We start from the raw sequence: 26581 nt of genomic DNA, 5'->3' as shown, positions 1-26581 counted from the left end.
CAATATTAATGCACATTCACTATCCCCCTATGCATTTTAGTCATGAATCCTGCCCAAAGTGCCCATGAATCTCTAGGGTTGCGACATCGAGCTCACTGCATACATCTCTATGTTTCTCCTTTACTCCCCTGTATATCTCTCTCTCTCTGACTCTCCCTCTTTCTCCCTTTCTATTTCGCCTGTCTGTCTGTCTGTCTGTCTGTCTGTCTGTCTGTCTGTCTGTCTGTCTGTCTGTCTGTCTGTCTGTCTGTCTGTCTGTCTGTCTGTCTGTCTGTCTGTCTGTCTGTCTGTCTGTCTGTCTGTACAATTTACAATTGCAATTTAGGCATTTAGCAGACGGTAAACAACGAAGCTAGCCTCAGTCTAAATAACATTCTATCTACTATTGTACATTGTGGTCAAGAAAAACAAGCCTACAGTAAGTACAAAAATAATACCGGTAATAAAAAGACATGAGAACAAATCCATGCATGATCATAACTAGCCCTGTCTGTCTATCTATCTGTCTGTCTGTCTGTCTGTCTGTCTGTCTGTCTGTCTGTCTGTCTGTCTGCCTGCCTGCCTGCCTGCCTGCATGCTTGCCAGCCTGTCTGTCTGTCTGTCTGCCTGCCTGCCCACCTGTCTGTCTGTCTGTCCCCATCTCTTTCTTTATCCCATCTCTCTCTCTCTCATCACTCAGTTTTTCCATGGCCTGTCACTTCCCCTCGCGGTAAAAGCAGTTGAAACAGTCTGTGAATATTCCAATCCTGTGATAAGAAAAGGAGGCATTGTCCTGCTGCACTCTGGGTAATGCCGCACGCCATTGTTGGCTGACAGGGCGTCCATGGAGGAGAAGGCTTTAGCCGGCGATAGCATCACCACACTGCGTGGACACGGCACCAGATAACAAGCCTATCCACCAGCACAAACGCATGCCAACACCTCTCAAACAACACCACCATCTGATCATCTGAGGAAGATGTGCTTTAACACCAAATAAAGACAAATAGGATAAGGGGGGGGGGGGGGGGGGGGGGAGAAAAAAAGGCCATTACGATATTAAGCGCTTTCAACCTGGTGGATATACGTAATCTGTTCTGTTGAATTGAATCGCCTGGGTTTCTTTGTTTCGTCCCATTTTATAAACGGTGGCAACCATTTCTAGAATGGACTGGGTTTGTATGTGTGTGTCCGTCCGTGCGCACGTAAGTATGAGCAGCTGCGGCTGATTGCAGCAAAGAGATGGAAACCAATTACATTAATGAACACATATGCCTGCACTTAAAGGACAAGTCCGGCCTCAATAACATACAGTATAGGCTCATTTTCCTACTGATATTGATCCCAAGTGACTGGCCATGGGGTCAATTTGCAGAAATGCCCCTGTCATCCAGTTTCCCCAGCAGATCCAAGCAGCCCCTCATAGCATATTGCTACATAAGCAATTTGTTGCGCGTGGTCTGAAGTGATTTTATTTTCCATTTTTTCATGAATCTATTATTGGTTGTCATACACATGCAGCCATGGTTGTAAACAGAAGATAAATGCTGTCATGTGTTTTGCCAAGTCCCGGAAACGACACCGCTGTGATTGACCCGTATAGTCTCTTTGACTGTCGGCTGTGCCGAATGCGTACGCCAGAACATGATTTACAAGACTGTGACGGCTCGTGTGGGACAACCTAGGCATGGCATGCGTGTGTCATGACAACTAATAACGGATTTATGAAAAAATTGGGGAAAAAAAAGAAAGAAAAAATAACTTTTCACCTCAACAAATTGCTGAGGTAGCAATATGCCTATTGCCTTATAGGGGCTCTATTCTATATGCTATGAAGGCTGCGGGGAAACTGGGCGACAGGGAAGTTCTGCAAATATACTGTACGTCATAATATAAGTCTTAACCCAATTAGACCTAACTTCGATTCTACAAATGTCTTCTAAATCATGACAGTTTTCAGAAAAACCCATGTTCCTATGTCAGTGGTTCTCAACCTTTTTCATGTCAAGGACCCCAAAATCTGTATTTGGTCACCGACAACCATCTGAAAATATGTTGTTTCAGGGACAATTACGTTATTTAGTCCGGACTCGTCCTTTAAATACATGCACACACAGGCCATCACTGTGCATGCTTCGCTCTCGCGCGCGCGCGCGCACACACACACACACACACACACACACACACACACACACACACACACACACACACACACACACACACACACACACACACACACACACACACACACACACACACACACACACACACACACACACACACACACACACACACACACACACACACACACACACTCATCAATAGTACCATCTGAATACCAGCGCCTGCACATCAAATAGAGTAGTACCGTCTGAATAGACGTACTCACACTGGGTGTGATTTTGTTCATCCACAAGTGGCCCAGAGATTCTCCAGAACCCTCTTCACAGCCAATCAGCAATCAGTGCTGGCAGAGGAAAACCTGTTATTTTCGACCCCGCAATCATTTCCATCATTTTTTCCTTCCTTATTTGCTGTCCTTACACAATGCTTTGAGCAGTGCATTGCATGCATACTTCATCTTCAGCATCAAAACACACACACACACACACACACGCACACATTTGGATTATTTTATTTGGATCTGCACAAGAGGCGCAATACAATAGATCCAAACACTGAACCCCCCCCCCCCCCACACACACACACACACACACACACACACACACACACACACAGTAGTAGTATCAAGGAAGGGACTCCTGGACCCAAACGTACAAATAATTGATACGAATGGACCATTTTCAAATATAGTGAAAAGAGCTGAGGCGTCGTGAGCTTGGAGGTGTTGAAACCACGGAGCTGGGTTGAAAACGGGGTGACGCGTTATGGAGGAAAGGCCCGCTGTGGTTGGCCAGTAGTCGCAGAGCCACAGAGCTCAGTTTGCAAACTGCTTCTGTTTTCATCGCGAGCAGTTCCGGGTTTTTTGGTTGTTGTTTGGTTGTGTGTGTGTGTGTGTGTGTGTGTGTGTGTGTGTGTGTGTGTGTGTGTGTGTGTGTGTGCGAGCCGAGGCAGCTAGAGCCCGACGCAGCCTGCCGAGCATGTAATGGCACTCATAAACGCCGTTATCGCTTGAATCCTGCGCCGCGGAACTGACGGAACCATCTGCTCAGAACCGGAGGGAACCTGTCGGGCGGAAACCCCATATCTCCGTATTTAGACGTCGTGTTCTGTTTGTGTATATCAATGCGCATCTTTTGTTTTTGCTATTAGCTTGTAAATGTTCTCTTTTTTGCATCCTGAAAAGTACCAGTTTTGGACCACCCGACAGCAGCTAGAAGTAAGGGGGGTACGGGAGGGGAGGGGAGTGGGATGGTCCAAGGCAGCATAACATTTAGCACGGCCGTCTCCCCTATCAAGTGCATCCGATGGTCCCTGGTGCCTCGGCACAACATGCGAGATGATGTGTCCTAAATAATGCTGAGATGTTTCCATAATGGAAACCTGCTGTCCACAGCACACCCACGGAACACTACACAAACTCACAAAATAGGGATAGTCACTGGTGTGTGTGTGTGTGTGTGTGTGTGTACTGTACAGTTATGTCTTATATGTATGTGGGTGTCTGCAATCGTGCATGCATGAGTGAGTGAGTTTGTGTATGCGGCATGTGTGAGAGGCCTTCGATCGTGCATGCATGCACTCATGTGTGTGTGTGTGTGTGTGTGTCTGCGTGGGACGTGCGTGCATGCGTATAATCGTTGCTGTCGTGCAGATCTCCATGTTTAAAGCACTTAGTTTTTTCACAAATGAATGCCCTACTTCATCATACAAGACTGTCGCACAAAAGTATAGTGAAAATAATAGCAGATCTACAAGCTCACATGGATCGGCTATTTCCACTATATTTTCAAAATGCTTTTTAAATCCTTTGCTGCCATCTAGTGTTCAAAAAGTTTGACCGCTTCACTGCCACTCATTGACTCCAATGTTAGGGAGCTTGTTGTCCTTCCGGTGTTAAACAGGAAGGTGGGGGCTTCCGGAAGTGGAACGACTCACCACAACACAGCCCCCGGCCTTAAGCTAGCTAGCAGAACAAATAGCTACATTTTCGATGTGATGCGATACAAAATCACAAATGATTTACGATTGTCGGGTGTGTGTCAGCGCACCATGGACAGCTCTCGAACCTTTGGAGATACGGCGCTTTGAAAATCGGGTTATAGTGGAGGCTCAACGGAGCTGGATGTTAAAAAAAACATTGCTGTTGGTGAAGGACATAAACATAAACATATGTCTACGCTCATAAACGTAGTTGGGAAGAACAGGTCCCGGGAAGGGGGGGGGGGGGGGGGGGGGTACGTTAAAATAATAATAAAAAAAGAACAGTTTCGGACATACAAGGTTTCCACCCAAGACCAACGGTATAGTGTGTGAGTGTGTGTGCGTGCATGCGCGTACGTGTGTGTGCGGCTGTGCGCACACCGTGCTCTGGATCTCGTTCAGACAGACCAATAGATTAGCAGTTGGTCCAGTCACTGATCAATGAGTATTATGGCTGTTCAAGCAGCCATTTGGATCCCTCTCACACAGTTCATGTCCTCTGTATTCATTTAACTCCGAGGGTGTTAGAAATGGGCGGCTATGAACCCCACATAACACAACACACCCGCTTCTCTTTGCTCAACCTTCAGTCGCCCATTTTGATTCCAGCAGATGCTTCGGTTACCGTCGTGACCCACCACAACAACAGCTTTCAGCATAATTCCAGCTTCTTGATTGCGGAGAGCGATCTGTAATTTGCTTAAGTGTGTGTGTGTGTGTGTGTGTGTGTGTGTGTGTGTGTGTGTGTGTGTGTGTGTGTAAGAGAGAGAGAGAGAGATAGAGAGATGGAAAGCAAGCTCTTGGTTTCCCCACTCATATTTTTTCCCTTTTCTTTTTGTAAATGTAGCCTATCTATTTATTCATTTTACCTCATTCAGCTCTGCCTCTCGTCTCTCAACCCGCTCACCCCCCCCTGTCTCCATCAATTCTCCCCTCTATTGTCTCCCGAGAGAGATCACTTTGAAAAACCAATGCTGCCGTATACCACTATACGCCCCAGTACGGAGGCACGGCCCCCACTGGAGAACTGACTCATGGGTGACTCAAGCCTATTTCGCATGCTGTCTCCTGATGGGTGTTGCTTAATGCCGACTAGTCACAGAATAGTCACCTCACGCAGTGTTCAAATGCTTCAGTCATACTGTCTGTACAAACAGAAGCGCTGAAACATATTGACAGTGTAGTGTGGAGCACCTGCTCGGGTAGTGAAGACAGTACAGTGTCACCTGCTCGGGTAGTGAAGTGGTCAATTATACTTGCCCACCACTAAGGAGTCTGGGGCTTCTAATCCACCACAGTTCATCCTGCTTAGTTAAGCGTCGATACGAACACAATTGGCCCATGTTCTGTTCGGGGGAGGGAAGCCTATTTGTCACATCCTCCTACGGGCTGGTGGAGGGGGGGGGGGGGGGGCTGTCAACGAGGAGTGTTGGGCGGGAGGAGTAGGACAGAGGCTCTACGTCCTCCCGATGGGGGCTCCTCACTGGCCAATAGGATGCAACAGCACAACACATACAGGCTTGTGTGTATAGGGAGGAATCAATTGGCATGACGACTAAATTGGGAAGGAAAAAAAAGGTTGTTGTAGGCAAGCGACACCGCCGTGCAAGACGGACTGTAAACCCAGCTTCAGGCTGGAGGATATCGTCTAAGGAAAGGAGAGAGGGAACAAGAAAGAAATGGCAAAAGCAATTACAAACGCAGAGAGATAAATACGTTGCAAGATGGAGGACTTCTTCAGGTGTGTCAGCAAGCTGTCAGGAAGAGGTTGGTGTGATAACCCCCCCCCCCCTCCACCATGGCAGAGCGAGAGCGTTGTCTGGGAGGCTTGAGAAAGTGTCCCCCGTGTCTAAATCCTGCTGATCGATCTGCCTGCTTCACCGGGGAATAGGAATCAATACGCCAGAGAAATCCATGGGGCCACGCTCCAGAGCTTGACTCCACCCCTCTCAGCACACATGACCAAAACCCATGAAATGTCATTGCAGAAGGTGAACCTCCTCCTGGCACTCTGCTCCAGATGGAAAGAATACTAGAGAAGAGGTTATAATCCTAACCGCAATATGAACTACAGTTAGTGCTATTTACAAATCACAGATGCTGCAATTAATTGTGTAAATGAGAGAGGAGAGTCCAGCTGGACTGGTAAACAAGATGTTCTAGGTAATATTTGGTCCATGAATCAAGTACAATATTAATTTCAATCCTTAAATGGCATGTTAAGCTCAGTCGCTATAGATAATATCAGGCGGACTTCTCTGGTCGTGTATCCAACCCTCGCAGACATAAGAAAATACAAACATAGAAATATTAACATCATAAAACTATTCCTAATTCACAAAAGTATTTACACTTTGCGCCCACCAGAGAGCCACTTCCCTGTTTACAGCCAGTCCAGCCAGGCTGTGTGGTTACGACAAACTTTGCCAAACAAACACATAGAGAAAAACAACTAATGTGTTAGATCAGTCTTATGGTACCTAACATATTTGATAGAAATTCATATTTTTTTAATACAGATTTAGCTGATATTTCTGTTAATATCACGTCAAAAACGGTAGCATAGCGACTTAGGTATAGCTACTCAGTGAGGTGGGAATAGGAGGTGCTTGCTGTTAAAAAGACCCAACCGTTGGTGTTCAGATTTGAATCCATTCAGTGCCCTCATAAAACAGAATTCATTCTGGGGCTAATGAAGCCCATGCACAGTGTTCATTTAACACTCAGAGTGTTTAATGGCCCCAATGGACGCATAAGGGTGGACGGAATGAAGATGTTATAGCTTCCAGGGTGGGCTTGAAATGACTCTCATCTCCACTGAAGGGCCAATTATCTCAAACGGTGACATCACAAGGAAACCTGGCAGGGACAAAAGAAGGCAGACCTTGCAACTGCTGCCCCCAAGCAGTTGTATTTCTTGGCTTAAGGCGATCTAACACTGATGGATTCCAAAATGTAAAATGTGGCACAGTAAAAATACACAATTCTTTTGACAGGGTTCCCCCAGGGGTCTGCACTCAATTGGTCCCCTCCTTTCCCCTCCCCCCACTATACTTCGACGAATGTCTTGACATGTCCAGAATAATAAGAATTGCTAGGTTTCATATGGTAAATGGAACAAAATGGGTCCTTATGGTTCCATTAAATCGACATTGAGGATTTTGCGGGGTAACTTTACATGAAAAGGTGTGCTAATTTAGATGTACTAATTACAGTACAAACAAATAATGAACATTGGGACGGACTTTCTAAGAGGAACCCTATGCGGGGATGAGGGTTGTGCAGTGCACTGCTTGTGTACAGTACACTGTGTACGAACTGTTGAACACATAAAAATAAAATATTTGTGTGAATGCCGGTGGATAGTAATGAACGAGAGAGGGCGTGCAAGAGAGAAAGAGGGTGCAGGCAGAGAGAGAGAGAGAGGGAGAGAGAGAGTGAGAGAGAGATTGTGTTGGCCTATGATGAAAGGCTTGATTGATTAGAGAGTGATGATTGTGGTAAATGACCTGGAAGATGACTCCATCTCTGTCTGCTTTTTCTCTCACATACCGCCTCCTTCCCTCTCTCTCTCTCTGTCTCTATCTCTGTCTCCCCACTGACCCTGTTCTCTCTACCAATTTTCTGTCTTTGTCGCTACCTCTTCCTGGCTTCATCATAGTAACCCATCAGCAGAATGCTCTCTCTCTCTCTCTCTCTCCCCTAATGGCACGGCTATTAGCCCTAATGCATTTCAAACGTACAGCAGCTGCCACATCAGAATCTGATGGAAAAGTTCCCGTCTTCCCCTCGCTTCTCCTTTCACAATCTCCTTCCTTTATGTCAGGCAGCGTTCCCGGTGTCCGACGCCTCGACACGCCGGCCACCATTTAACTAAGTGACAGTAGTGCTTATCTGCTGCTACTGTATACATACTGTACTGTACTGTATGGCCTGCATGTGTTAAAGGGATACTTCAGATTTTTGGAACTTAAGCTTTATGAAATACTTGCCATTTATATAGTGGTTGCAACTGTATTAATTGATTGCCCGAGTCCCTGTGTCAAGCATGCCCAAATATGGAGTTTAAGCCAGGCTATGCCATCATATTGATACTGTATCAACATGTCTTTCTTTAATGACTATATATCTCTGTATCAGTGTGGAACGCGTGTGTCGAATTTGAAGTCGGTGGGGCGAACGGTTCTCGAGTTACGTGGATTACAGATGCACATACTGTACACACACACAGAGACTTGGTGCATTTATAGTTATAGATATATCTCTGTATCAGTCTGTTGTGTACAATATATCGTACCACGACTGTATCACAATATCTTTTGTTTATATGTATTTAATTATTTCTATGTGTTCTAAACCCTGAGTGTAGCTAAACCCTGCCAGGGGTATTCTTCTGGTTTTGGTCACGATGTTTACTTTTCGCCAGAAATGCTAACATGACGGGAGCGATGCGAAATCACAAAATGGCATCCGAACCTAGGATGGATGACGATCACCAAGGACAGCGCCCGTATTTTCAGAGTTATGAGGCTTTGAAAATCCTACTTTGAAATGGAGGTAAATGGGGGCCGTGGTCAAAGAGCTAATGTTAAAAGCTTCATATATGGTGTAAAAAGTGTGTGTGTGTGTGTGTGTGTGTGTGTGTGTGTGTGTGTGTGTGTGTGTGTGTGTGTGTCATGTGATATAAGAACAGGGAATATTAACCTTCCAAACAGATTCCACCAGATTTTGGCTCATTTTGAGCAGAAAAAGGAGCAATAAGCGTTCACATCGGATTCGCATTTAGACCATGTGAGTAAAAGAAAAAGAAAAAAAAAAGTAGTATATATATTATGGATTAATGCCAATTAATCAAATCTCATAATCTCGTTGGCACAGTGGGGTACAGCTATTCACAAGATTTTCTTGTTTCAGCACAGATTGTGTTAACATATGTCTTCCATCATATTCACTCTCTCAGTAAAACAAACAAAAAGAAATATGATGTCCCACAGTCTCCAAAAGTTCCATTCTCCCTGGCTGGTCGGTGTGGCAATTTAAACACCACACAGAGAAGAGAATAGGTTTTAAATCCGCGGGAAAACGTAGGGAAATCTCATCGCAATGCACGATGGGGGGCAGGAGACACACAGAGACAGTCACACAGGGATGGGCTCCTGACCTTGAGGAATCAGGAGCGATCAAACACTTTAATGTCTATTTCACACACCATTTCATTCCAATTGATTTAAGCCCCCCCCAACGACCATCACAACAGTTGTTACCATCAACACCTCCATGTCCATAACCATGGCCTCCCCGCACCCACTGTGGTCACAATCTGGCAACTGGAGCTACGCCGCGAGAGGGTGTTTGTGCGTGTTTGTGCGTGTGTGTGCATGTGGGTGTGTGGGTGTGTGTTACCCCACAAGTATATTCCCTATTTTACATTTAGTTGCGCATCGATGTCACACATCAATCAATTGCAGATCTACAAGCTTTTCTCCCCTGACAATTCTCGGTATTTTCAATGCTGTCCTAACATGTTGATGTCATGTCCTCGCAAGTATTAGGAATACAATACAAACGCGTGTGTGTACGTGTTACTGTTACGTGTGTGTGTGTGTGTGGCGTGCCTGTCTGGAATCACGCATTTGTGAGTGCTAGTGTTTTGTATGTGCATCAAGCGTGTGCGTGCATGTGTGCGTGTGTAACAGATGTGATAGCAGCCGTGGTGAGGAGCAGGCATGTCGTTGAGATCCTGTGATGTCACCACTTTAGAAGGGCGGAAGCAGATGGTCCGGGCCCAGGTACACAACCTGCTGCTAATGAACGCACACACACACACACACACACAAACTACTTAACTACACAGCGTGTTTTTAGATGGACAACAAGCACACTCACACAAAACATCCTACCAAAAGCCCCCCCCCCCCCCACCTCCCCACAACATAATATGTTATATTTCTCTTACCTGACTGGATAAAATTGGTATCCTGACCTTTCTATTGTATTAAAGAGCTGGAGATGTACAGGGAGACTCATCTTACTGGATAAACATACAGTACTCTATAGCAATGATTCTAGAGCTATATTCAACTTATAGCTCACTTACCCTACCTCTAAGTGTCTTTTGCTCAGTAGTCAGGGGATATTAATACAATCTGGGAATACATTTCTTACCAAGAATTCTCTTCACCAATGTGTTTGTAAAGGTGTCTACTACCATATCCCACATTGGGATCTATTCAACGACCCTAGGGGAATATTTGACAGCTGCTGAAAGTTGGGGTACCATACAACCATTATAAGGCAAATTTTCATTATGCTTTAAGTAGCATGTGACGCATTGTGACGGGTCAAACTAGAGTGTTTTCATGATTATGAATCCATTTCAAGCATTTGTTTTTCACAAAAAACACTCCTTGGGCTAAAAATGTCCAGCATCACAAATGTGATGAGGTCAGCACATTTGGGCTAGTGTGGCTATGGCCAAACTAGGGGGTCTATGGCCAAACTAGGGTGTTTTCATGATTCTGATCCATTCCAAGCATTAGGTTTTCATGAAAATCCCCTAGTTTGACCCCTAGTTTGGCCATAGACCCCCTAGGTTGGCCATAGCCACTTGCCCAAATATGCCTAAATGTGTTTGCCCAAATATGCCTAAATGTGAATGTGCATATTTGAAACCAATGTGGTACGAACACATTGGTGTAGAAAATTCCTGGTAAGACATTTATTCCCAGATTTGACATGATACTGATAATATTCCCTAACTACAGTGACACTTCTCAATGAGTATACTGGTCGGGAAACCGACAGCCTCTGTACCCACAAAGACAAAACTACAGCCACCCCAAAATGGTTGGCAGATAAATGATGAATGTCAGATAAATGACATGCCTATTGCCTACGCCTAGCATACACAGTCAGATAAATGACATACCTACGCCTAGCATACACAGTCAGATAAATGACATGCCTACGCCTAGCATACACAGTCAGATAAATGACATGGCTACGCCTAGCATACACAGTCAGAGTTTTGATTCATCCAGTTTTAACCTCCACACTGTCCCTATTTTAGTCATTATGCAAAAATCTAAGTTGAATACCAAAGTGAAATAGCTCACAACGTCCTGTAATGTGACGAGTTGTGAGCTCGTCTGCTACCGTCTGCTTATAAAACAAAACCGTAATGGAGGCAAAAGTTTGAAATAAGTGTGCTATTGGTTTGAAGTCATAAGGCCTTTTGCAAGTAAACATACTCTCTCTGTGCTCGGCGTGTGACAGACTGACAGAGCTGTTAGTTTAAGATGCTCTGTGTTTGCTGCTAATGCCCAGCCAGCATGCAGCACTAATCTAATTAGTGTGCCAGTCAGCCGCCTGTTCACCCAAACACAAATTAGGGAGGCACACATATCTACAAACTGTGTGCATCGCTGTGTGGCAGAAACCGTGTATCTCCAGATTTCAACTTTAGGTGTTTTGTCTTCATTTACAAAAAGTGAATGTCCTACATTGTCGTATAAGGGTGTTGTGCTAAGAAGTCGTGAAAATAGCCGATCGACAAGCTCACAATGCGATGCAACGTGAGCTTGTAGGTCTGCTATCTTATGCTATTGAAGAAAATGTTAAAGTGAAAGACTGGTTATTACGTGTGTCTGTGTGTTTTTATAAATCTTGAAGCAATGAAAAGTGGTAACAAGAGCTTGTGACTAAATAACAACTACATTAGATCTGTTAAAAACACAGGTGTTTTTTTTGTCCTGATAAGTTAGTAACCCTTTTGGACATGTATGAGGTTTCCACCCGACAGCGATGAGGCCTATCTCCTCCTCCTCCTCATCTCCGACCCCTCCCTCCTGTGTGTGTGTGTGTGTGTGTGTGTGTGTGTGTGTGTGTGTGTGTGTGTGTGTGTGTGTGTGTGTGTGTGTCCTTCCTTTAAACGGTTTCACACTCGCCCCTGCCGAGATTCATTACCTGGCCTAATTATAAAGGCAAATGAAATCAGCGGCAATACATTATTAATGGAGGAAGCGCCATTAGGATTCATTTGCAGCATTCGCGACAATGTGATATTTCTCAGAGTGTTTTCATGCCTCATGGAGGAAGCAGACACACAAGACAGATAAGCAGCAAGGTGTTTGAATGTGATGGAGATGAGAGGAGGGTGGGGACGGGGCTGTTTGGACATGGTGGTGTGTGAGTGTGTGTGTGTGTGTGTGTGTGTGTGTGTGTGTGTGTGTGTGTGTGTGTGTGTGTGGGGGGGGGGGGGGGGGGGGTCGGGAGCACTGGAAAAGCAGCGAGAAAGACAGACAGAAAGACTATATACCGACTATAGGGCGGGCAAATGAACCGAAAATATATCGAACCGATATGTAGAACCAACAAGTCTTGCTCATGTAGGTTAATCGTATAATCGTGGAGTGCGTATACTGTGTATAGTGGCGTGAAAAAGATACAGAGAATTGCCGAAGGTCACAACAAGTCGCACTATACAACATGTTTTGTAGCTAGCTTGTATAGATCTGTTATTTTAACTATTTTTTTAAATAATTGCTCATCAATCATAATCGAGCCAAAGGCTTGAAATAGGCCAAATGGTGATATTGATTTGAAGTCCTAATGGTCCAGCCATAGAACCGAGTAGGATTGGAAAAAAAGAAAAATCACATTTTTGACCAAATACCTCGATATTGATATTGTGACAATAATCTCATTGATAATCTATATTATAATATACATTTCCTTCTGAATAGAAAGCTCAGAAACACGTTAAAGACGTTATTGGCTAATACAAAGAAGTTAAAAGCATACACTGGCAGTGTATGAGTTAAGTGATCAAAACCCAGGCACCATGGTTTTTCTGTAAATCTTGCCATTGACCACCCCAGCTGGTCTGTCGATTCATGGGGGCCCTGATCAGTCTCAGGCCCAGGGGCCCGTAGAGTTGGGATCCGCCCCTGGCCCTTTTTAGCTTAAATATTGTTTTAATGTTATCCTTTTAGCCCAAATGTCTGACTCTACCTCGTGCTATTTTCATTACCGACTAATAAAGTATCTAATCAATCTATTAATCAATCGATCAATCATCAATCATGACTTCAAAGCGGCTCTGTAGAACAGTGTTGTTTTTGGCAGGCATTTTCTTTGTTTTAGTCAGTCTTAGTCTTTTTGACGAAATGCTTATTAGTTTTAGTCACATTTAGTCATTTGGATGAAATGCTTCATTAGTTTTAGTCACATTTTAGTCATTTCCATCCTTGATAGTTTTAGTCCAGTTTTAGGCGACAAACTTTAAAGGTTTTAGCCCAGTTTTAGTCAAAAATTAAAGATGTATTTAATTTTGCATAAGAGCACTTGCAGGGAGGAGAAGGGAGGGGCCAGGGCTTAGAATGTGTCACACAGAAAAAAGAAAGCAAAAGGCAAAGAAGTTTAGGGATAAGGGGTTTAGCGGTGACAAACATGGAGCCCTTAATCTCTGCATAAAGATTTAATTAGAGTTCCTATCTACAGTCATGGAGAATTTGTTTAGGACTTTTCACTTTTCTGAGGAAATTACTTTTAAAAGCTACAAGTTGAGAGCACATTACAACGTCAGGTATAGGCAATGCAAATGGGACATGCAAAGCTTGCATCCGATACGTGTGGGACGGTGTGTGTGTGTGTGTGTGTGTGTGTGTGTGCGCGCGCGCAGCGTGTGAAAGAGTAAAGTAACCGAGGGAGGGTGTGTGAGTGCGTGCATGCATGCACAGACACAAGGACAGTCACAAGATGCAGCCGTAGTAGCGGCAGCATTTCTGATATTTTTGCACGCACAATTGGCGGAACATTTCCATGCATTCTGAAACTTTGTTAGTCAAACCACTGACATGTTCGTCTAGTCCCGTCTCGTCAACGAAACCTCACACGCGTCTTCGTCATATTTTAGTCAACCAAGAGAGCGGTTTAGCTCGTCAGCGTCAGTCTCGTCCTGAAATCTTTTGTGTTTATTCCGTCAACGTCAGATATTCGTCCTGAAAAAAGGGCTCGTCGACGTCGTTATCGTTATGCCTGACGAAAACAACACTGCTGTAGAAACCAAAGGACGACGGCGCGGCACGGTCCCTTTATCCATAATATTAATTTTTACAGTCTATGTTAAAACCACAAGAAAATACAACAATTATTGTCACATCACGACATCCCAAATCAAAAGACTCGTCACACATCAGGATATCGATATAATACTGTTACACAGCTGATATAATACTGTTACACAGCTCAGCCCGAGGACAGAGAACAGCAGCGAGAGAATGAAACAAATGCAGAGAAAAAGAACCGAGACAGATCGGACACAGAGACGTTGTGGCGGTGGGGGTAGGAGGGTGGTCTTTTCCGCTCGAAGAGGTATTGACGGCGTATTGGAAGCAACCCCCTATGAACAGGTGTGGGACTCAGCCCCCCCCACTAACTGCATGGCTACCCACACACGTGGGTAGCCGTGCGTGCGTGCGTGCGTGCGTGCGTGCGTGCGTGCGTGCGTGCGTGCGTGCCCTTGAATTACTGTACTTGTGCTGGCCAACGGTCCCCACGAGTACAGTAGTAATTTGAGAATTAGACATTGTGAGGACAAATGTCCTGGACCTCACAAGAGTATAATGGTTGTTTGACGGTTGAAATACATCTTTAGAGTTAGGCGGATTAGACATGTAGAGGTTAGGAGGATTAAGAGTTATATACACTAATACTTAGTTGCGCACCATTGTCGTGCACCCAAGATCACCAATATACAGTACAAGCTCACAATGCGCCGGGGGCTTGCAAGATCCGCTCTTTTCGGCTTTGTAGAGGAAATTGCAAAGAAATTGTACAAAACAATGGATTAATTTGCTGTCCAAAATGTTGATATCCTCACACAAGTGCAGTAACACAAAAGTGTGCATGTGCCTGCGTGTGTGCGTGTGCGTGTGTGTGTGCAGGTGTATGATGGGCCATTAGACCCCCTCCCCACCTCCCTCAGAGCGCACGTGGCCACCGCTGCCACCCCGAGACCCCCTCCGCTCGAGACCCCCGCCACTGCAGTGTAAGGGACCATGAATAAAAATGGACTTCAGCGGGGGAAGTGGAAGAGAGGGGCTCATAATCATTCCTTTTTAAATCAGTTAAAGCCTTTTCTCAAATATCCCGCAGGACGCACGGGGTTAAAAATCCATTTGTGGCAAGTGTACCATGACAGCGAGCCCGTCTCCCTGGAGACAAAGAATATGACAGTGGAGAACGCACAACGTTTGTGTGTGTGCGAGCGGGCGTGTGTGTGTGTACGCACACACCGGCATGTTTGCATCGGTGTGTTTGCAAAATCTGGGAGTCAGCAGAGCAGGCAGGCTTACTCACATGCATGCATGAACGCGCGCGCACACACACACACACACACACACACACACACACACACACACACACACACACACACACACACACACACACACACACACACACACACACACACACACACACACACACACACACACACACACACACACACACACACACACACACACACCACAAACCTATGAAAGAGTGGTTTCTGTTTGGGGTTTTCACAGGGAGGTGAGAATTGTTACATTTCAACAGCAGGGATTGTGTATGTGTGTATGCGCGTGTGTAAAGGTCACTTGGTAGAAAATGTAATATCCAAGCTGCTCCGGTCCATGAAACTGAACAAACAGCATGTAAATAATCACACAGATTAGAGATTGTGAATCGAGATTCAGGTGTGTGTCTGTGTGTGTCTGTGTGTGCGTGCGCGAGTGGCTGTACATATACAGTATGTGTTTGTAAAAACACGCAGGAATGTGCCACGCACGGCACGTCCGTGCGTGTAAAACAAGGTTTTACAAAAGCGTACCGGTATATCACTGAATAAATACAAGTGTGTTTAACACTGTCCCCTGTGATGCTGATCACATTGTCATCGTAGGGTCACATGTAAACAGAACACTGAAACCCTGCAGGGGAAAGAGGAAGAGGAGGAAGAGGAAGGATGGAAGAGAAGGCCGTTGGAGCCGAGCTTTACCTTCACACCATCCTGCCACACGTGCTCCTTCTGAAGCTGCTCCGCTTCCCTGGCCAGCTTCTGCACACACACACACACGAACACACACAAGTAGAAGTTGAGAAAAGTACAGGATAATCGTTGCGTGTGCGAGAGACACAGAGACAGAGAGAGAGAGACTAGACTCTAGGGAAATGAAAGCAGCTGTCAATGTCAAATACATAAAGTAAACTAAAGAACAGTGAGATATCTGTACAATGAAACTATAAACACTCTAGAATGCTATGTCTATGCATAATATGCTACTGTATATACTGTAAATGGCATATTGTAGCCTTTACATTCGCCTGCAAAGTCAGCGAGGCTACGGCTAAGTGCTGCGGGCTAAGGTGTAGTCTGAAGAGGTGAGTTTTCAGACTATGCCGTTGTTAGACTGATTCTTGGTTCACCTATGATCATAGGTTACTATTTCTGTGCATTTGATGTATTACCTTGTGTTCACCTTGCTTACTGTAAATCGCTCTGGATTAAGAGCGTCTGCTAAATGCCTAAATTGATTATTTATTTTCTATTTCTGAAAAGTAATGGTTTTGGGCATACAAGGTTTACACCTGACAGTGACAATATCTATCTATCTATCTAGCCCCACCGACTTCAAATTCGACACACGCGTTCCACACCACAGCAGGGGGTGGAGTTCCCGGTGTCGAGTCGGTTGGACCCACGGTTGTCCAGAACCGCCCAAAAAAGGCCTCTGCCCAGGCTCTGGACCGGGTCCCTGCCCAGCGTCCATATATGCAGCTGGCCTGTTCTGACCTCACAACACTCCATATTTGGGCATGCCTGACAAATAACTCCATGTATGGGCATCAAAGGGACACAGACATAATATCTGGGTGGGGCATTCATTTCCAACTTGCATCGTTCCAAGTAGGCCAGTGCAGTGTAGGCCAATGCACCAAGTCTCTGTACTCAAATTCGACACACGCGTTCCACACCACCACAAGGTGCTCGGTGTCGAGTGGGTCGGACCCACGGTTCTCCAGAACCGCCCCAAAAATTATTCTACCCCGGGCAGAGGCCCGTCTGGACAGGGCCCCTGCCCAGTGTCCATATATGGAGCTGATGTCTGCAACTCTGCATAGACATTCTGATGTCTGCATAGACTCCATATTTGGGCATGCCTGACAAAGAACTCCATATATGGGCATAAAAGGGACACAGACATAATATCTGGGTGGGGGCATCCATTTCCAACTTGCATCGTTCCAAGTAGGCCAGTGCCCAACGGGCACCGACGTAGAGGCCCCACGGGCACCGCTCTAGTAGTGCATAATAGGACATAGTGTTTGGTTCAAGCAAATACTGATTGCTATCATATTCCGACTGGATTTACTTTACAGAAATCATAAACCAGATTTAATTCCTAATCAAAGAACTGTACAGCAATGTTATTACTTGTATTTTGAATGTTTTGATATTGCCATTACGACTGTATTTTGTTGTAAGATAAATGTAGCGTGCGAGCTATCATCCCCCTAGTTCAAACATCACATAACCGGTGCCCATTGATGTTGAATATCCCTTAATATCCATACAGCGTTCCCCAAGTACACTAACTGAGGCTTATCTCTGTAGAGGCTTATAGAGTTATAGACCACTATACAGCATCAAGTCACCCAAATATGGCAGAGTCCACACTCTAGAGGCCCCCCCCCCCACCACCCCCACCCCCCTCCATTTCTCTCTTCCTCTGTATCTAGGTTCCCCCAGGCCCCTAGGGGGCGATCTGGTTCACATCCCAGAATATTCTGTGCACAGGGCTCTATAATTACAAACCCTATTTAGTGTGCTGCTAAGAGCACTTTGATTTTTGGTGCTACGTTGTTAAGAAGCGGTCCCCACAGAGCAAGGGGAATATGACGTCACATGATAAAGACAGAGTTGGCCAAACTGTGCCAACGTGTGGGAATGAGAATATAGTGTTATCAGCTCTCAGTTGCGTGATCAAACAAAATAAATAATAACACAAAGTAACAAATGTCTGGAATGTGTTTTATTGTGGGCGTGACGTGCTTCAATGGTGTCAATCCTGTGATTTCCTATAGTTTCCAACTAGAGATGTCGGTCGGATATTAACTTTTTTGCCGATATGCGATATAGCCTACCGATATTGTCCAACTCCTCATTTCCGATACCGATATCTTGGGGTATCTTGGGGTCTTGTTCACGAGTGAGGGGAGGACGGAGAAGGAGATCAGCCGGAGAATCGGAGCGGCAGGGGTGGTATTGCAGTCGCTGAATCGCACTGACGAAAAGAGAGCTGAGCCAGAAGGCAAAGCTCTCTGTCTACCGAGCAATCTTCGTTCCTACTCTCACCTATGGTTATGAAGTGTGGGTCATGACCAAAAGAATAAGGTCGCGAATACAAGCAGCCGAAATGGGTTTTCTCAGACGGGTGGCTGGCATCTCCCTTAGAGATAGGGTGAGAAGTTCAGTCACATGGGAGAGACTCGGAGTAGAGCCGCTGCTCCTTCGCCTGGAAAGGAGCCAGCTTAGGTGGTTCGGGCATCTGGTTAGGATGCCTCTCGAGCGTCTCCCTAGGGAGGTCCTCGATGCAAGTCCCACTGGGACCCCGGGGCACTCAGACCAAGGTGCAGATCGAGGGATTACATTGACTCACTGGCCTTGGAACGTCTCGGGTTCCCCAGGAGGAAGTCACTAATGTTGCTCTGGAGAGAGAAGTCTGGAGCTCTCTGGTGGAGCTGTTGCCCCCGCGATTCGACTACGGATAAGCGGTTGAAGATGGATATCAACTGATATCGATAATATGCAAGCTTTTTCACCAAAAGTCAACTAATTGTCAACATCACATAGATAGGCCTATTTGACAGTGCAGACTCATAATTGCCTTGATGTACAGCATTAACGAGCGCCAGCTGGACATTTCATATAACACACACACCATACAGTATGAAGTCCTGTAACTTATTAAATCCCTACTTCCAACGATAATACTGGCGGGGGGTACCATCAGAGAATGTATATTATTTTCTGGAAACACAGATGGTATTAAATCCCAAACGACACAGCGCCACATCCCTGACAGAATAATGACACAGAGCCACCTCCCTGACAGAATAACGACACAGAGCCACCTCCCTGACAGAATAACGACACAGAGCCACCTCCCTGACAGAATAACGACACAGAGCCACCTCCCTTACAGAATAACGACACAGAGCCACCTCCCTGACAGAATAACGACACAGAGCCACCTCCCTGACAGAAGAACGACACAGAGCCACCTCCCTGACAGAATAACGACACAGAGCCATGCACCTCCCTGACAGAATAACGACACAGAGCCACCTCCCTTACAGAATAACGACACAGAGCCACCTCCCTTACAGAATAACGACACAGAGCCATGCACCTCCCTGACAGAATAACGACACAGAGCCATGCACCTCCCTGACAGAATAACGACACAGAGCCACCTCCCTTACAGAATAACGACACAGAGCCACCTCCCTTACAGAATAACGACACAGAGACACCTCCCTTACAGAATAACGACACAGAGCCACCTCCCTGACAGAATAACGACACAGAGCCACCTCCCTGACAGAATAACGACACAGAGCCACCTCCCTGACAGAATAACGACACAGAGCCACCTCCCTGACAGAATAACGACACAGAGCCACCTCCCTGACAGAATAACGACACAGAGCCACCTCCCTGACAGAATAACGACACAGAGCCACCTCCCTGACAGAATAACGACACAGAGCCACCTCCCTGACAGAATAACGACACAGAGCCACCTCCCTGACAGAAGAACGACACAGAGCCACCTCCCTGACAGAATAACGACACAGAGCCATGCACCTCCCTGACAGAATAACGACACAGAGCCACCTCCCTTACAGAATAACGACACAGAGCCACCTCCCTTACAGAATAACGACACAGAGCCATGCACCTCCCTGACAGAATAACGACACAGAGCCATGCACCTCCCTGACAGAATAACGACACAGAGCCACCTCCCTTACAGAATAACGACACAGAGCCACCTCCCTTACAGAATAACGACACAGAGACACCTCCCTTACAGAATAACGACACAGAGCCACCTCCCTGACAGAATAACGACACAGAGCCACCTCCCTGACAGAATAACGACACAGAGCCACCTCCCTGACAGAATAACGACACAGAGCCACCTCCCTGACAGAATAACGACACAGAGCCACCTCCCTGACAGAATAACGACACAGAGCCACCTCCCTGACAGAATAACGACACAGAGCCACCTCCCTGACAGAATAACGACACAGAGCCACCTCCCTGACAGAATAACGACACAGAGCCACCTCCCTGACAGAATAACGACACAGAGCCACCTCCCTGACAGAATAACGACACAGAGCCACCTCCCTTACAGAATAACGACACAGAGCCACCTCCCTGACAGAATCGTCAGACAGAGTTCCATGGAAGATGCCATGGGATTTTGAATCACACCCGTGTGAAGTGAGGGGCGCTAATATATGAATGTCTAACTCATGTTGATTAGGTGATTAAATGGTGATGTAAAACAAACGGTGCCAACACAAACATGAAACCTGTATATAGGAGGGGCTAGCGCCCCTCAAAAACGTGAAGCAGGGAGCCTGTTTCTGGCGTCAGGACTTCTGTAGTCTATCCGCTAGTGCTAACCTAATTTTCTAAAAATAACAGAAAAGCTGTATCGTAGCCCACTGTATAATGTATTCCTCTGCGTCTGTATGCTTGTGTATTGTGTGTTTAATCAACCAAATGGGCTTCAAGTAATGGGGAAAAAAATATTTCATTCATTTCCTAATGGAATGTTAGACCACTGGAACAATGAAACGAGGAGCTAATTGGCCTATTGAAATCATTGCCCCAGATAGTTCAATAGAAACGACATTAATTGTGCGCCATCTGTTAAGAGAGAGAGGGTCAGCACTGCAAGAGGGCACTGCCGAGTGGCAATCTCTCGTGGCGATATTAACACGACAACATTTTTCATTAAGCATGTTTAGTTTATAGTGAATAAACAGTTCTGTTGACCAATCTGTAGCAGAGTATGATAACATATTCCATTATAACACAATTGTCTTGTGAGGGTGTTGGAGTTGATCTTCCTTTTAGCTCAAGGGTAGACATTTTGGCACTTGGGTTCAAAAACACGGGAAGAACATGAAAGTGACGGACTGCAGCTTTTTATGCTATCGATTTATACTTTGTTGTACGATGGTGTCGTGTATGGTACTGTGTATTATTCTATTAATACATTTTCTTTGAATTAATTAATATTCAACTATAATAATAATACACCAGGGTGAAAGTGGCTAAATACCTAACTTGCATAATTTGTGGAGCAGTAGGTTCCATTAAATTCCCGTAATGAGTTTGTGAATGTGTCTGTGAATGCATTATGCACTGAGACTGTGATGGTGCCACGTATAGGACAGCGATAATGACACCAAAGCAGGTCTTTCCTTGAGGAGTATAGCACGTATATAGCAAAAGGCTACAGTACATCCGCCCAATCCTCTCCCTCAGCACGTCTACCAGTGATCTACAGTATGATCTGCCCTTTCATCCTCTCAGCTCTCTCTTTTCCTCAGCCGTTTAATCTGTCAGTAAGGATCTCTCCCTCTTTGTCCCCGCAGAAAAATCCATTTCTCTCCCTCTGAGAGTTAGCCCCACGTGTCTTTTCCCTCCTCCGTTCTCCGCTTTCTCCAGCTGCCGACAGTTATTCCACAGACCCCCCCCCCCCCCCAACCCCCTGCACCACCCCCCACCCCAACCCCCAGAAACCAACCATTTTCTAGCGGGCGCCTATCTCTCCTTAATGCAGTCCTACCCCCCCCCCACACACACACACACACACACACACACACCCTCCTCCCCTGCTCCAAAACAGCCATGCGCCTCTCCGTGTGTCTTCTCCCTGCCTCTGTGTTGCTGGGCCCCACAGATGGATGGGCTACACAAACAGCCCATGAATCAGAGTGAGAGATGTGGGATGGAGGGGACCAGGGATATATCATCAATGTTGGTGGTGGTGGTGGCTGGTGGGCTGCTGGTGGTCCGAGCAGCTTAGAGCCAGTGGATGAGCAGGCTAGTAGTGAGATACAGCACAGTATGATGGACCTATATACACAGATAAGGCCCCGGTACAGACCCCCCCCCCCCCCCCCACACACACACACACACACACACACACACACACAATATATATATGTATCACTGTACTTGTGAGTACATAAAAGTTAAAGGAAAGCATCGGAAAACGCAGTAGGTTTGGGCTAATTTCTGGTGCGTGACACCAGCATGACACAGAGTATATCTCAGGTATAACTCTAACCCATAAACTCCAAACTTAACCTCTAAATACCTAATCCTAACCCTAATACCCAATGAATCTTTTACTAATTGTACGTCTAACTCTAAACATCTTTTTGTTTTTACCATAACACAATGATGTTGTCTTGTGAAGAGGGGACCGGAAAATGGTCCTCACAATTTGTATTTCTAAAACTGCACTACACTTGAGGGGACAGTCCTCACACAAGCATACAAGCACAAGCGCGAGCACACACACACACACACACACACACAGCAAAAAATGACACCATGCACGGTAGGGACACTGACGGTTATCTCGCACACAGAGGACGGTGTCCTCTGGCGTCATCAGCCATTGTAACCCTGACACAAACTGCATCACGTTTTATCGGGCCATTTGTCAACACGCCTGCAGGCAAGGTCAAGAACCATAAACACAAGCCGGTAATGGATAGTGGCATGAAAAGGACCTACACGACGTCTACGGCCATAAACATCCCATAGAACAGGGTCGCTATTGTGTGAAAACACAATAGGTAACGGAAGGGTTTGATTTATTAAGGGGGGTGGAGGGGGAAATTCATGCTTTTGCCTTTGATACCCCTCCGGTAATAATTCAGTTTTCATGGCGTGTGTTCTGGTTAGACTGAATTATATACATCAGTGGTCCTCAATAGGGTCCAGGGACCACCCTGGGTCAAAATGCATTGGTCTATAACTATAGAGAGTGTACAAATAGTGGTTGGAGTGTGCCCATTTGGTTTCATTGGTACACAGAGTTAAATAAACTGTGAGGATTTTACAGCATGGATTGGAGTCCCCAGAGATCAAAACAAAACAAAATGGCTGCCCATGGCCTAATGGAGTGGTTATCAAACATTTTCATGTCAAGGACCCCATGTATATTTGGCTGTGGGGCACCCATCTGAAAATGTTTTGCGCCAGAGACCCCCAAAAGAGAAGAGAAAATTATTCAAAATTGTCCAAAACGTTTTCGCGTTTTTTTTTAAATCTTTTAAAAGTAGCAGAAGTACACCTACAATTGCTTACATATAAATGGATACAGTTGTTACAATGATTATGCTGTTTTAACAACTTTGACTGGGGGTCCTTGAAGTAAAAAAATCACACCTGTGTGAAATGAGGGGCGCTCTTGTCATCGTACATCAATTTCAGTTAGCGGACATTTGACATGCTACGTAAGGTACTGTACATAAGGTGGTCCCTTATTGGCCAAGCGCTCCCACCAACATGTGATTGGTTAGCCGATTTGCTCATATGATGTACGTTTTCCCTTCAATGTCAATGTTTTGATGTTTAATTTACGACATATTTAGCGGAATTATCAGCTCTTATCATCATACTGCACATCATCATGCATGATCTCATACTGGCCAATCAGAATGCCTGTTGCCTGTGATTGGTTAGCTGATTTGCTCGTTTACAAATTACGTAAATTGTCCCTTCAATGTCAACGGTGTTTAATGTTTTGATGTTTAATTCTGAAGTCATTTCTCCTTTCATCGTCAATGTCAAAACTTGAGACGGGCGGGGACAAAATGTTGTGGACATTTGACCGGAATTCTTACCGTGGTCAATGGCAAATCTTGAGACGTGTGGGGACAAAAGCTGTTTATACATAGAAGGGACTAAAATAAAAAAGGTTGACAATCTCTGAAATACATTGCCTTTTGGGAAATGTAGACTGTCTGATAGGCCCCCTCCCCGTGTCAACCAGACGAAACAGCCTCCGCTGCCTGCCTGCCTGGCTAGTGGAAAAGGCCTTTGCTTTCTGACTGTGAGCCCCGCAAGACAAGGAGACATGAAGCAGGGGGGGGGGGGGGGGGGGGGGGGAGACGAAGTGAAAAGCTCAGCATGAGGCGATTAGGATCTATAATATTCATAACTGTTCAGTTTGTGCTGTTTTGGCGCGGAGCAGTTTAATCACTCAAAGTCATGTTATTTCTGGGGGAATGACAGCCCACCAGGGGCGCACACTGCGTCACGCTGGGGTGGGCGCCCCCCCGCGGTGTGCAGAAGATAGGTACAATCTCCATTTTTTGCGTGATATAAAACATATTTATTCATACAGTTTGGATATCTTCTCATATATATCTAGATACAGTTTATATACCTAGTTTATATACCTACCATAGATATATATCTAGAATTCTATCTAAATTGGAAATACTGAAGAAAGTGAAAAAGATTACCTCAAAATTGAAAAAAACTACAGTAGTTGAGTAAATGTACTTACACTCCACTGGGTTTTCAAGTGGGCCCTAGATCCAGAAACGGTTGGGAACCACTGGCCGTTCTAAAGCCAAGCACAGAGTAAATGTAGGTCACCATGATCATAATCATAAACATCAGTGGCCTTGGCCCAGTCTGGCTTATAATCGCTCTTTAAATCATGGTGTAAGATCCCACAGTCTATAGGGCCTTCTGCAGGACTGGGAGGATTCAAAGGACACTCAACACAACACTCGGGTGTCTTCTGTAACCCTGAGGGACACTCCAAGCAACCCTATACATGCACAGTTCATTCTGTGTTCACATCTAAGCCTGAGTGCTTACCGGACCCGTAAGGGTCTGTTTTTACACAGAGTTAGATTAACACGCCGTGTTTTGGCTGTGTATACCAGAGGTGGAAAGTAACTATGTATGGTAACAGGTGAAGTGGCACCTCCATGTAAAATTGGCTATTTTGTCCACATTGTTAATTAAAATATTAAAAAAATGGTCTTAAGTAAAATAAAGTGCACATGATCATTTGACAATTGAGGTATAATATTTATAATATTTATACATTTGCTACAAATTGCTACAAAACCTGTATATTCATTTTGGGGCATAAACAATAAGTTGAAGGACTTGTTTGGGACCTGGGGAGACAATACATTTCTCTTTTGGACAACTCGACGCATCTCGTCACACTCTCAAGTAGGGAAATTTACAAAACAAATTAATAAAAATATAATATAAGAAATATAGACATACAGTACAAGGTGTCTGGTCGACAATGACAATACACAACAGACTTATTTTATATTCAAGTCAGTCATCTTAATTGTCAGTTCTTTAGCAGTAAATACATTAACGAGACCAGCTGATTGCTGCCACAGTATAATCTCATTTTGATTACATCAATATCATGAGATTTGGAGTAGCCTGATTAGCATGTAAACGCTAATGCTGTGACAATTTCCTGTCGCGTAGTGGCACCTTTTTCCCACGCCTGCCTGTGTGTGTGCGTGTGCGTGCATGTGTGTGTGTGTGTGTGTGTGTGTGTGTGTGTGCGTGTGTGTGTGTTTGGTAATTTGGGAGGGGTGCAGTGCGTCACAATACTGGAACTGCTGAACCAAAATAACTAGCAGTGGTTGCTGTGGTTCTCAAAAAAAGGACCCCAAATGTATATGCATTTGTCCGTCTCTAAAATGTTCTCTAAAAATGTGTTGTGCCAAGGATCGTCCTCAGGTCTTAATGGGATGTTATACTTTCGCTATTTTGCGTTTGATGCGAATATGTATGAATGGTAATGGACGGTGATCCATCGAATCTACCGGCAACACACCCATTTTATTATAGTATCGCTGTCAGGCAGAAACCTTGTATCTCCATAGAGTATTTCATAATTATTTGTATATTTTGTTAGTGAAAATAGCCAATCCACAAGCTCATAACATGTCTTAAGATGCCACAGGTTGTGAGCTTGCATATCGGCTATTTTCACTTTCTTAAGACGTTTCTAAAATAGGGTTTCCACCCGACAGCAGCGTTGTTATCATTACAGTGGTAGTGTTCTAAGTGGGGCTTATTTGGCCCACAGGATGAGACTCTCTCTCCTAACTTGTCCTTGGGATGATAGCCCTTAAAGATTTTATTCCACCCTAAAACATGATCATCAGGTCTTATTGTTATATAAGGAGGAAGAAGTTTTTCAAAAAAAGTGTACAGTATTTGTTAAAATGTTGTTTTTATGTGGGCACGCCCACCAGTTCATTAAGTATGCTTGGTTTGCCTGATGGGTGGTGATGGGTGGTGATCCACCTGAATTTAAGCCGCACCCACAGATGTAGTTGTATGATAAAG

At 45.1% G+C, this 26581-nt stretch overlaps 1 protein-coding gene across 1 annotated transcript in view; it reads right to left on the bottom strand.

Moving 5' to 3' along the window:
• The window catches only part of cacna2d2a (calcium channel, voltage-dependent, alpha 2/delta subunit 2a), a gene marked incomplete at both ends in the record, with an annotated part of 161527 nt that extends 136981 nt beyond the window's left edge, over positions 1-24546 (bottom strand). Inside the window, 2 exons of the mRNA XM_083771116.1 lie at positions 16124-16183; positions 24475-24546. Coding sequence (XP_083627242.1) covers positions 16124-16183; positions 24475-24546 — 132 coding nt within the window. The remainder of the gene's footprint in view (positions 1-16123; positions 16184-24474) is intronic.
• Positions 24547-26581: the final 2035 nt, after the last annotated feature.

This window comes from Protomyctophum parallelum (genome assembly GCF_964188405.1).
Source record: "Protomyctophum parallelum genome assembly, chromosome: 8".
NCBI lineage: Eukaryota > Metazoa > Chordata > Actinopteri > Myctophiformes > Myctophidae > Protomyctophum > Protomyctophum parallelum.
The sequence above is the reverse complement of the archived record's forward strand: the minus strand, read 5'-3'. Positions and strand labels throughout refer to the sequence as shown.